Source organism: Garra rufa, chromosome 19, assembly GCF_049309525.1.
Source record: "Garra rufa chromosome 19, GarRuf1.0, whole genome shotgun sequence".
In the NCBI taxonomy this organism is placed as follows: domain Eukaryota; kingdom Metazoa; phylum Chordata; class Actinopteri; order Cypriniformes; family Cyprinidae; genus Garra; species Garra rufa.
In genome coordinates, this window is record NC_133379.1 from 30,055,424 (window position 1) to 30,068,242 (window position 12,819).

Below are 12,819 nucleotides of genomic sequence, written 5' to 3' on the forward strand. Positions count from 1 at the left end.
CAAGTCAAGTCACCTTTATTTATATAGCGCTTTTAACAGTACAGATTGTGTCAAAGCAACTGCACAGTATTTAAACAGCACAATAGTGTGTAAGTAACGCATTATTGTAAATAATCAATTTTCAGTTAAAGGCAGTTCATCAATGAATTCAGTGATATCATCGTCAGTTCAGTTCAAATAGTATACGATATCGCTGGAAAGTGTCCCAAACTAAGCAAGCCAGAGGCGACAGCGGCAAGGAACCAAAACTCCACAGGTGACAGAAATGGAGAAAAAAACCTTGGGAGAAACCAGGCTCAGTCGGGGGACCAGTTCTCCTCTGGCCAGACGAAACCAGCAGTTTGTACCAATGTCCGATTGTAGAGAACTCATCAGGATCCTGTGGTGTAGCGCCGATGGCCGTCTAGGTTGGCGAGGTCTTCATTGATGATCCGTCTCTGGAGCTCATCTGGTTGACATCCACGGCTATTGAAGTCATCTCCAGGTGGTGATCCATGATCTAAGCTGGGTACGGACTGGATCCGGGGGACTGCAGTGACCATCTGATCCGGATACAGGCTGGGTCTGGTGGCTACGGTGACCTCGGAATAAGAATGAAACAGACTAATATTAGCGTAGATGCCATTCTTTTTACGATGCAACGAGTGCATCAGATGTTATGGGAGGTGTTTTCGGTTCCGGTTGACCTTATTAATGCAGCCTAACAATCCTTTAACGGTTCAGGGTCACACACACACACGCACACATATGTACATATATTTACAGGAAATAGAAACTAGTTTATGTCTAAATAATAAATAACACTATCAATAATAAATAGTTAAAAAATATTTTAAAGGATAACTATTGCCAAAGTGCAACCTGGGCTGTTTTTTTTTTTTTTTTTTTTTACTGTAAACGAGACAAACATGTATCAAAAAGCATAATTACGACAAACGAGCCGTTTTTGAGATTGACCGTGATTTCGTTTTGTGGTCAATGGCCGGTGAATGGGAATACTAGGGGCATTAATTTGAGTGCATCAAAATCGATATTTTTACAACACTAAGAAGGCTCGACACACCATGAAACTCTGCTCGAAGTATCGCCTGGGTCTCTACACATGAACTTGAGCATTGAGAACATTGTTTGTGTACACAGAGTTTACTAAAAAGAAAGTTTTTGAACAACTCACTTTCACTGTTTGAGTTTCCGCTCGCGGCCGTCTTGCCAGTCAAGAAGTGTGGATCTCCGAATGCGAGGATGGATAGCTCCTAAAGCATATTTCCATATAAATGCACGGCTAATTCGTTGTTTTGTCGCAAGTGAAAAACAATATTAACCTTCTAAAGAGCCTCATATAAGCCTAATATTTCGTCCTATGGAGTCCATTCATTCGCATTCGGAGATCGACACCTCTTGACTGGCAAGACGGCTGCGAGCCGAAACTCAAACAGTGAAAGTGAGTTGTTCAAAACCTTTCTTTTTAGTAAACTCTGTGTACACAATGTTCTCAATGCTCGAGTTCATGTGTAGAGACCCAGGCGATACTTCGAGCAAAGTTTCATGGTGTGTCGAGCCTTCTTAGTGTTGTAAAAATATCGATATTGATGCACTCAAAGTAATGCCCCTAGTATTCCCATTCACCGGCCATTGACCACAAAACGAAATCACGGTCAATCTCAAAAACGGCTCATTTGTCGTAATTACGCTTTTAGATATATGTTTGGCATTTTGGCAATAGTTATCCTTTAAAATTATTAGATAAGGTAAGAATTTTACAAATATATTTTTATTATGAATGTATATATTAATGTATATACACAGAAAATATGTTTCCATATACATATAAAGCATAAAAAAAAAACATTTTTTCTATTCTACCTGAATTAAATACATTTTAAAAATCTATAATTAAAATAATAATACAAATAATTAAAATAGACATCTGTGATCTGTATTCTGTTAAATATTTAGAATAATTTAAGAAATATTTGGTAAAAAAAAATTGGTTTATGTAAGAATCTTACAATTCTATTTTTCACTTACTATGAATTTATATATTAATGCATATACACAAAGTATGTGTGTGTATGTGTATACACGCACAGAAATATGTTTATAATTTTAATATATTCTAAATTAAAAATATAAACTTTATTTTAAGTAATAATTATAAATGTGTATTAATAAATATAATTAGCAAAATTAAGTATATAAATATAAAAAATCTAAAAATCTGTTTTATTATTGTTACCTAAAATTAAACAATAAAAAAAAATGTTTTTGTTACTTGAAATAAAAGCTGAAACTAATAAAATGATATAATAATATAATGTAATATTATAAATGTATATAATTGTGCCCCCTCCCCCTTTTTTTTTAAATTGCTGATTATGTTTATATATTTTTATCTTCTCATTGCACTAACAGGGTGTTTCTGCTGCGGGTCAAGTTGTGTCTCTGAAGGTGTGGATGATTGACAACATCCTGGACAAAATTAATTCACATCTGCCGCCTCACATAAGAATTTTAGGTCTGAATTTAAGGTTTCCTATTTACATATTTCCTGTTCAATGACAGAAATCAGTGTTATATTAGTATTATCTATATGCTATTATTGTATAAAATGAGGTTTTAAAACTGCTTTTATGTTTATATTTTAATTTTAATTTCAATTTTAGTCATTTTTAGAGCTTTACTATGTTTTTAAAATATTTCCATTAGCTTTAATTTTTTTTATTTCATTTCTAGCTTTAGTCATAATATTTTATTTTATCCTATTTCAATTTTATTGCATTTAACAATAACAACAATATTTTTAATAGTGTTAACGATAACAACGCTGACGGAAATGTACGTAATTTAAATTTTCTCAAACTTGCAGGTTACAGGCGAGTCACGGGTGGCTTCAATTCCAAAAATAACTGCGATGCCAGAACATATTCCTACATGCTTCCCACTGTGTCTTTCTCTCCAAAGGACTATAACCAGGAGGACACATCATTCCGTGTGAACTCAGAGACCCTTCAGAAAGTCAACCGGTTGTTTAGCCTGTACAAAGGCACCCACAACTTCCACAACTTCACTTCGCAAAAAGGTCCCCGGGACCCTAGCGCCAAGCGCTACATCACCCACATGTCCTGCGGAGAGCCGTTTGTGAGACAGGAAGCTGAGTTTGCCGTCATCACAGTACGAGGCCAGAGCTTCATGATGCACCAGATCCGGAAGATGATCGGTCTCGTGATCGCCGTGGTTAAAGGATACGTGGATGAAACGGTGATCGAGAGGAGCTGGGGAGAGGACAAAGTTGACGTTCCCAAGGCTCCCGGACTCGGGTTAGTGCTGGAAAGGGTGCATTTTGACCGCTACAACAAACGCTTTGGAGGAGATGGCATCCATGAGACTCTGGAATGGACTGAAGAAGAAGAAGCCATCGCTGCTTTTAAGGACAAGCACATTTATCCCAGCATCATAGAGACTGAGCTCAATGAGAAGTCCATGGTGAACTGGATGGCTACATTGTATATCCATGATTTTGAAGCCACGGCCTCAGGAAACCAAGAGCGCAAAGTGTGTATTGTTTTGCTGGTGTATATTTATTTTAAAGGGATAGTTCAGCCAAAAATAAAATTCTGTCATTACTCACCCTTGTGTTGTTCCAAGTGCGTAAGATCTTGGTTCATCTTCTGAAAACAAATTAAGATATTTTTGGATAAAATCTGAGATCATTCTGACTACATTTAGTGCCCAGAAAGCTAGTATAGACATCGTTAAAATAGTCCATATGACACTGTGGTTTTATGAAGCTATGAAAAAGTCTTTAATGTGCGTTCACCAGAATTCACATTTTAGCAGTGTCCTTATTTTTTGGGTGAACTATCCCTTTAACAATTAAATATATTTTTTGAATTTTCATTCATTTTCATTCTGCCCTAATGTGTTTGAATATCATCATGAATTATAGACACTATACTTACCTATTTGCCTTTTTTGCAGGATGATGATGAAGATGGAAACGTGTCTGACTGATCTGAAATCACTTAAGAAGCAGACTTTTGTTTTGTTTTGTTTGTTTTATTTTATTTTGGTTTTTACTTGAGTGCTATCATTATTTTCCAAAGATCTGACTGCAATTAAATTTCTGAAATAAAAATACGATTTTATTAAGGCTTGTCACAGTTTTCTTTTAAACAGTTTACTTTTTGATAAATGTCTATTTGCAAGAAAGTGATGTTTAGTTGTTACGAATGCTGTCAAGTGACCAATCGCGATTAATCGAATCCAAAAAAAACGATTTTGTTTGCATAATACATGTGTGTACTGTGTATATGTATATATAAATATACACACATGCATGTATTTTTAAGAAAAATATGTTGCTTATATATTACACTTTTAAATTATAAAATTATGACAAATATATAGATGTAAATATTTTCAAAATATGTACAGTATGTGTGTGTATTTATATATACATAATAAATATACACAGTACACACATTCTGAATTACTCTAACTAAAATTACAAAAAGTTAATGTATTAAAATTACTAAACTGACCAAATTAAAGTTATATCAAAGACTATATAGAAACTTTGTCTATATATTTATACATTAAAAAATAAATATGAATTTATATATAAAATATTTAAAAGCACATGTCTTATTATTTTACTAATTAAAATTGTTTGTGTGTGTGTGTGTGTGTGTGTGTGTGCATATAATTTTAATTAACATTAATTTTGTGTGTGTGTATATATAGTTCTTTTTAGTTTTAGTAATTTTGTTATTTGAATTGTTATACATATTTATATACAGTTTTTTGTCAATATTTTAATATTTTCAGTTTTTATTTTAATTTAATTAAATTTGGTTGGTTTGCTACACTGTACACACATTATACAAACAAAAACTTTTATTTTGGATCCGATTAATCATTTGACACCACAAGTTTACAATATTTATTCTAATCTGATTTATACATATTATAAATATAAATATTGCGAATATGGAGAATGGCTCAAACATCTGTGGCTTAAAAGGTTTTTGACACTAAAGTGCCATCTTTTAAATGTAATATATTCAAGATTATAAGACCCTGGACCACAAAATCAGTCATACAGGTTTTTTTTTTTTTTTTTTTTTTTGAGATTTATGCATCACATTAAAGCTGAATAAATCATATATTTTACATTGATGTATGGACCACAAAAGACCCTGGACCACAAAATCAGTCATACAGGTTTTTGTTTTTTTTTAATTGAAATTTATACATCACCTTAAAGCTGAATAAATCATGTATTTTCCACTGAAGTATGGTTTCGTAGGATATGATCATATTTGGCCAAGATAAAACTATTTGAAAATCTGAGAGTGCAAAAGAATCAAAATATTGAGAAAATCGCCTTTAAAATTGTCCAAATTAAGTTCTTAGCAATACTTATTACTAATCAAAAATTAGGTTTTGATATATTTACGGTAGGAAACTCACAAAATATCTTCATGGAACATGATTTTTACTTACTATCCTAAAGAAAAATCGATCATTTTGACCCATACAATGTATTTTTGGCTACTGCTACAAATATACCCGTGCTACTTAAGACTGGTTTTGTGGTTCAGGCTCATATATTCTTGACAAAGTAATTTAAATCGAACCTGAAATCTAACTTCTGAAGTCACTCGGTAATCACAAACGATTCTGATTGGTTCCGCTTGATGGGCGCTGTGAAAAGTAACTCATATCACAAGACGAATACGCCTCACAGTTTTTGAATCAACGCTCTTGACAAATGCCACCTTTAATGAAAGTGAAAATGATTTTGAAAATACAAAGTGAAAAGTTATATTTGATTATCATGTTAATGCACCATTACTAACATCGGCTTCGTGCTTATCGCAGTTCTACCAACTTATTCCTTATCTATTGTAAAACACTAGCTGGCCACTAGAGGCGACCTCATCCTTTGACATGAACACACCAACACATTTTTAGTGAAACAATCATGGCGCCGTCCACGGACAGCAACGTGAAAGGAGAAAACAGCAAGGTTTTATATAAGAAAGATATAAATACTAAAACAGATCGTATACTTCAAAACAAGAAGCATGCTAACGACATATTCGACGTTATTGAATATCTGCAGGTATGTGAATTCAATCATGAATTCAACACGTTGTGTTCTGGTTTATAAATTACTACTGTTATAAAACCAAAATTGTTCTCACTTGCAGTCTGAAAATGATAAACAAATCATTTTCGCCACCAATGCTTGCAGAAAGATTTTCTGTACGTTGTTCGACAAAAGAGATCTCTATGTTGGTGATCTGCCTGAAGAAGAGGACCTCATGAGTGGTAAATCTAAGCATCTTAAGATCATTGGATGGCAAAATTAATGTTCTTTGTCCAATTTATCTGTATTTTACCAATTGTTTTACCATATCTGTGTGTTCTTTAATAATTTAATTGATTGTAGTTAAGTCAAATCTAAAAAGTAAACTTGAAGTAAATTTTCCAGGTGATCGCAGTGCTGAGGAGAAGTACCGTATATTTATGAGACATCGTTACAACAGCTGTGTGGAGAATCTGCTGGAAAATATAGGCCATGAAGCTTTCCAAGTAAAGGTGAGTGAATTTTGTAGGTGATTAGTGTGTGTGTTAATTGAAGTAATATAATTATTTAGTTTTTATGAAAGTGGTCTTTTATGTAGTTTACATATACAGTAGATTGGATTATAAACAAATGTACAATACTGCTATAAGAGTCATCAGATACTCAAAAACTAACAGACTAGTGTTGTTCTAATATATTTGTACTACCAGTCATAATTTTTTTAAATAGTAAGATTTTGAATGTTTTTAAAGAAGCTCACCAAGCCTGTATTTATTCGATTCAAAGTACTGCAAAAACAGTACAATTTTGAAATATTTGACTATTTAAAATAACTATTTTCTATTTGAATATATTTTTTATTCCTGTGATTTCAAAGCTGAATTTTAGCATCATTACTCCACATGTTTTATCTGTAATAGAAATCTTTTGTAACATTAAAAATGTCTCCAAGCTTTTCAATTCTATAGTGTATAATGTAAATCCTGAATCCTGAAATGTACTCACCTGCTTTGAATAATAAAAATAATAATGTTTCTTGAACATCAAATCAGCTTATTAGAATGATTTCTGAAGGATCATAAGACACTGAAGACTGGAGTAATGATGCTGAAAATTTAGCTTTGATCAAAGGAATAAATTACATTTTGAAATATATTCAAATAAAAAACAGTTATTGTAATTAGTAAATATATTTTGCTGTATTTTGGATCAAATAAATGCAGGCTTTGTGAGCAGAAAAGGCTGATTTATTTATTTATATATTTAGCTATAGCTTTAATTTAGTCACTTGTAGTTCATTAACTTTTTTATTTTAGTTTGTTTTAATTATTTAATGTTTTTTTCTTAAACACACACATGTATATAGTTTTTATGTATATAGTTTTAGTCATTGTGGCACTTAAACTTAACTGATTATTTCAGATATCGTTTCAGCCAGGATAAGATATAGGTTTTCATATAATGTTTACATTTTATTTGATTTCAGCTTCATTTTAGCTGACAAACTTCAGTGTGTGATTATGTCCGCTATTTTTCATATTTTCCAGGAGGCATCTCTCTGTGCGCTGATGAAGTTTGTTGAAGCGGAAGGCAAATATCCTCTTCAGGATCCAGACTCGTGTGAGCACTTCCACTTTCCCAGGGAGCTCTTACGGGTTGGTTTTCTTTACAACTACAAATATTGACATGTAATGCACACTAAAGTCATAAGAATAAAGCTTATCCCTCTGATGTGCACAGACCCTGGTAGCGCATATTCTCTCAGAGAAAGAAGATATGTCACTGCTGATCTCCAGGTTTCAAGAGTTTTTGGAAATGGATGATGTGCGCTACTATGTCATGAGTTCAGTACGAGACAGCATGAGCCGGAAGAAAAAGAAGACTGTGAGTGTGGTTGTTTACATTGCTGGTATTTCCACATATTTATTCTGTATTACCAATTATAAAGGCATATTTTTGTAATCAATTCTTTTATTTTTAGGCGGAGATTCCTGTATATTACAATAATGTGTTCACACTCATCTCAAACATCAAAATACCCAGCCAAGAACCAAAAATGACCAAATTTCTTGTCAAACAAGACTGTAAGTTTGTTTTATAACTGTGGTATTGTCCCGACAAAAACATTGTCCTTCATAAATACTATTTCTCTCTGTGCTTTACAGACAATCTTGAAAAATGGAAAGTAGCCAAAGTAAAGGTAAGTACTTTTTATTATTTCTGCAATTCTTTATTCTACAACAGCGTTTTAGTGCCAAGAAAAAAAAAAAGATTACTAGATTATTGTTATAATGTTTCGAGAATAAAGTCGAAATGTTTTTCGATAATAAAGTTGAAATGTTTCAACTTTATTCTCGAAAAACATTTCGACTTTATTCTCGAAAAACGTTTCGACTTTACTCTCGATAAACGTTTCGACTTTACTCTCGATAAACGTTTCGACTTTACTCTCGATAAACGTTTCGACTTTATTCTCGATAAACGTTTCGACTTTATTCTCGATAAACGTTTCGACTTTATTCTCGATAAACGTTTCGACTTTATTCTCGATAAACGTTTCGACTTTATTCTCGATTAACCTTTCGACTTTACTCTCGATTAACGTTTCGACTTTACTCTCGATAAACGTTTCGACTTTATTCTCGATAAACGTTTCGACTTTACTCTCGATAAACGTTTCGACTTTACTCTCGATAAACGTTTCGACTTTACTCTCGATAAACGTTTCGACTTTACTCTCGATAAACGTTTCGACTTTACTCTCGATAAACGTTTCGACTTTACTCTCGATAAACGTTTCGACTTTACTCTCGATAAACTTTATTTTAAGTTTATTGTCGTAATATTTAGTTTATTCTCAAAACATTTTGACTTTATTTTACGTTTATTGTCGTAGTATTTTGTTTATTCTCGTAATATTTTAAGTTTATTCTCAAAACATTTCGACTTTATTTTCGAAACAATTACTTTATGCTCGAAATATTTTGACTTTACTTTCGTAATTTCAACTTTATGATTGAAATATTTAGACATTATTCTCGTAATTTCGACTTTATGCTTGAAATATTTCGACTTTATTCTCATAATTTCATCTTTTTTCTCAATATTTCAAGTTTATTCTTTTGATATTTTAAGTTTATTCTCAAAACATTTCGACTTTATTCTCGAAACATTTCGACTTTATGCTTAGAATATTTCGACTTTACTCATAATTTCGATTTTAGGCTCAAAATATTTCGACTATATTCTCATAACTTAATCTTTATTTAAAATTATTTTGACTTTATTCTCATAATATTTAATATTCTTGTATTTCGACTTTATTCTCGTAGTAATTAAAGTTTATTCTTCAATTTCGACTTTATTCTCAAAAACATTTCAACATTATTCTCGAAACATTTTGACTTTATTCTTGTCATTTTGACTTTATTCTCGTAATATTTCGATTTTATTCTCTTAATCTAAGTTTTTTTTTTATGTGGCACTAAAACGCCATCATTTTGTTCAAAGTTCATTTTAAAATAATATACATTTTTTCTATATAGGAGCATAAACTAGCTTTTGAGCAAATGTGGATGCTGTTTCTCAAGTTTAAGGTAAAAACAAGCTTCACTATAGCATCACAGTATATACACATTGTCTATTAAGAACTTTTCTAAGGTTTTTTTAAGGTTCTTAACTGGTGTTTGGGCTCCCATAGTTACCTAGCAACATGTACAAGAAGATCCTGGTCATCCTTCATGAGTCCGTAATGCCACAGATGAGTGATCCCACACTTTTGATGGACTTCCTGAGCGCTGCCTATGACATTGGTGAGTCCAGGATGTACCAAAGGATTAATTATGTGTGTTGTCATGAGTACAAAATACGAACTAAATTATTTTTCATGACGTAATCTGTTATAGTTACATATATGTAATGCACTATTCTGTCTGTGTTCGACTCAGGTGGGGCGATCAGTTTGTTGGCTCTGAATGGCTTGTTCGTGCTCATCCATCAACATAATTTGTAAGTATTAAACCGCATTTCTCTGATCGTCGTTAACGGTATAATGTATATTTTTTTAAAACCATCTCTGTTTTTGTTGTATAGGGATTACCCAGATTTTTATAAGAAGCTGTACGGTCTGCTGGATCCCTCTGTCTTCCATGTCAAGTATAGAGCCCGTTTCTTCTACCTGGTGAACATCTTCCTTTCTTCAACGTAGGTTTACTCTTTGCTCTTTTATTTTGGCTAAATATGAGCATTAGTATGTAAATGTTGTTTTGTTCTTAAATACTGTGAAATTGTAACCCGTTTGCTTTGATATGCTCTTACAGACATCTGCCAGCCTATCTTGTGGCAGCATTTGTGAAGCGTTTTGCTCGCCTGTCTCTCACAGCGCCACCTACTGCTCTTCTCATACTTCTGCCATTTATCTGTAATCTCATTCGTCGGCATCCCTCATGTAGAGTTCTCATACACAGACCCAACGCTGCAGAAGGTATGTCACTTATAGAACAAGCTAATTATTAATTTAGAATATATACACATTTAGTTGTGCATTAATTTTTTAAATAATTTTTTACATTTAGATATATTTTTTAAATGCATGATTTTTTTTATTTGTTTTTGTATTAATTACATTAATTATTCTAACATGTATTTTTATTTTCTTATTTATAATTGTGTATTTAATCTAACATTATTGTATTTTTTTGATATTCATTTAAAAATATATATACACATACACACACACACACACACACACACACATACATTACTATTTGTAATTTATTTATTCAATATATGTATATATGTGTGTGTGTGTGTGTGTATATATATATATATATATATATATATATATATAAAATTTTTATTTTATATGAATTACTTTTTATTGTGAAAGTGCATTTAATTTGTTATTAATTATATATACATTTACAAATGTATACATATACTTTTATTTATTGTGTATTGTTTAATATTTACATTTTTTTATTTATTCAAAATATATACTTTATTTTCTTTCAAAATAAAAAAAATTAATATAAAGTAAAAATATATTGTACAAGTTCTTTACAAAATATATGCATTTATTATAAATTATTTAAATATATTTTCTTTTATTAATTACAATTGTTCTAAGAAAGGAACACATGTACACACACACAGTTTTATTGTTTATTAATTACTATTTATAATTTTATTGTTTATTCAAAATATATACTTATTTTGTTTTATTTATACAATTATGTATTTGTTATAAATGATTTAAAATATTTTTATTGTATATTAATTACAATTTATTCTGAAAATGAATTTGTTTAATATTATTAGCTATTGTATGTATGTGTGTGTGTGTGTGTGTGTGTGTGTGTGTGTGTGTGTGTGTGTGTATATATATATAGAAATAATAATAATAAATATATATACACTTATTTACTTTATTAATTACTATTTATAATTGTATTATTTATTCAAAGTATATACTTTATACATATATATTATATATAAATTTATAATTTGTGGGCATTTATTGCTATGAATTGTTAAATCCATTTATTTATGAAATGTATTATTCATTTTAATTTTACTGAGAATTCATTGGGTGGAATGCAGGTACACTTGTAATTGTTCTGTATTGATTATAAAAATGTATTCTTGTCAATTTTTGTTTAAATCAGAGCCTTGTGATGACCCATATGTGATGGAGGAGAAAGATCCGGCTAAGTGTCATGCTCTGGAGAGCAGCTTATGGGAAATCAAGGTAAAACTAAAAATTCCAAAACTCTTCATTTTGTTATTTATATGGAACTGTCCTTTCTAACATAAACATTTTGACTGACTCAATCCACAAACTCAACAAAGAATTAATCTTTAAATATCTAAAAGTATATCCATGAAAATAAAATCTTTTCGTAGACATTGCAGAAGCATTACCACCCAGAAGTGTCCAAGGCTGCCTATAAGATCAACGAGCCACTCACTGAACAAGAGGAAGATATCAGTGAGCTCCTAGAGCTCTCTACATTTGAGGTATTCAGCTACATTTGGCCCATAAATTACTAGAACAGGATTTATAAAGGTTGATAGTTATATCTCCATATGTTACAATTATTAAATTGCACAACTAATCATTATCCCCTCCACATTTTGTTTGGCAGCTAATGAAGCGAGAAATCAAAGCCGAAAGGAAGGCGATCCCGCTAGAGTATGATAAAGCCACAGAGCTCCTGAAAAGCTCTAGAGAAGTGCTCGGAGTGCACTTTTCTCTAGAGTAACCACACTTATTTCCAGATTTGATCTTTCCAAAATGTATTCTTTGTGTTAAAAAGTTTGCAAAGTCCATTCTGCGGGCTAAAATAAATAAACATTTGCAAAAAATGAGTATGTGTTGAATGTTTTGTGAGCTGTAGTGACTGTTGATCAGACTGTAAAACAGTACGAAGAAATAATTTATCGAATACCATGGTACAAAATACATGGTAGTATCATTTACTAGCTATATTTTATTTTTCGTTTTTTTTATTTTATGTATACTGTTTTTAACTCATTGGTGGCTAACACAATGTAACACAGTTTTATTTTACGATGGTACTATGGTATTTTCTGGTCTTTTTTGTTGTAGTGTCATTACTATATACATTTTTTTTTTTTCTATTATTTTAAAGTTGTCATCAGATGCCCATTTTCCACAAGTTCATATGATTCTTTAGGGTCTTAATGAAAAGTCTCTAATATAC

General features: G+C 31.4%; 2 protein-coding genes across 2 annotated transcripts in view; both read left to right on the forward strand.

Moving 5' to 3' along the window:
* pus1 (pseudouridine synthase 1) overlaps positions 1-4,149 on the forward strand; it is a 5,549-nt gene extending 1,400 nt beyond the window's left edge. The window contains exons 4-6 of the mRNA XM_073825032.1: positions 2,413-2,515; positions 2,867-3,552; positions 3,979-4,149. Of these exons, the coding sequence (XP_073681133.1) occupies positions 2,413-2,515; positions 2,867-3,552; positions 3,979-4,011 (822 nt within the window). The 3' untranslated portion in view covers positions 4,012-4,149. The remainder of the gene's footprint in view (positions 1-2,412; positions 2,516-2,866; positions 3,553-3,978) is intronic.
* A 1,830-nt stretch (positions 4,150-5,979) lies between these two features.
* Positions 5,980-12,463, forward strand: noc4l (nucleolar complex associated 4 homolog). Its single transcript, XM_073824929.1, has 15 exons — positions 5,980-6,127; positions 6,216-6,336; positions 6,500-6,606; positions 7,642-7,749; positions 7,835-7,978; positions 8,076-8,178; positions 8,260-8,294; positions 9,640-9,690; positions 9,795-9,906; positions 10,042-10,102; positions 10,187-10,297; positions 10,414-10,577; positions 11,761-11,843; positions 11,999-12,112; positions 12,241-12,463. The coding sequence occupies exons 1-15, from the start codon at positions 5,987-5,989 to the stop codon at positions 12,355-12,357; spliced, it is 1,572 nt and encodes a 523-aa protein (XP_073681030.1). The 5' UTR covers positions 5,980-5,986; the 3' UTR covers positions 12,358-12,463.
* The last annotated feature ends 356 nt before the right edge of the window (positions 12,464-12,819 follow it).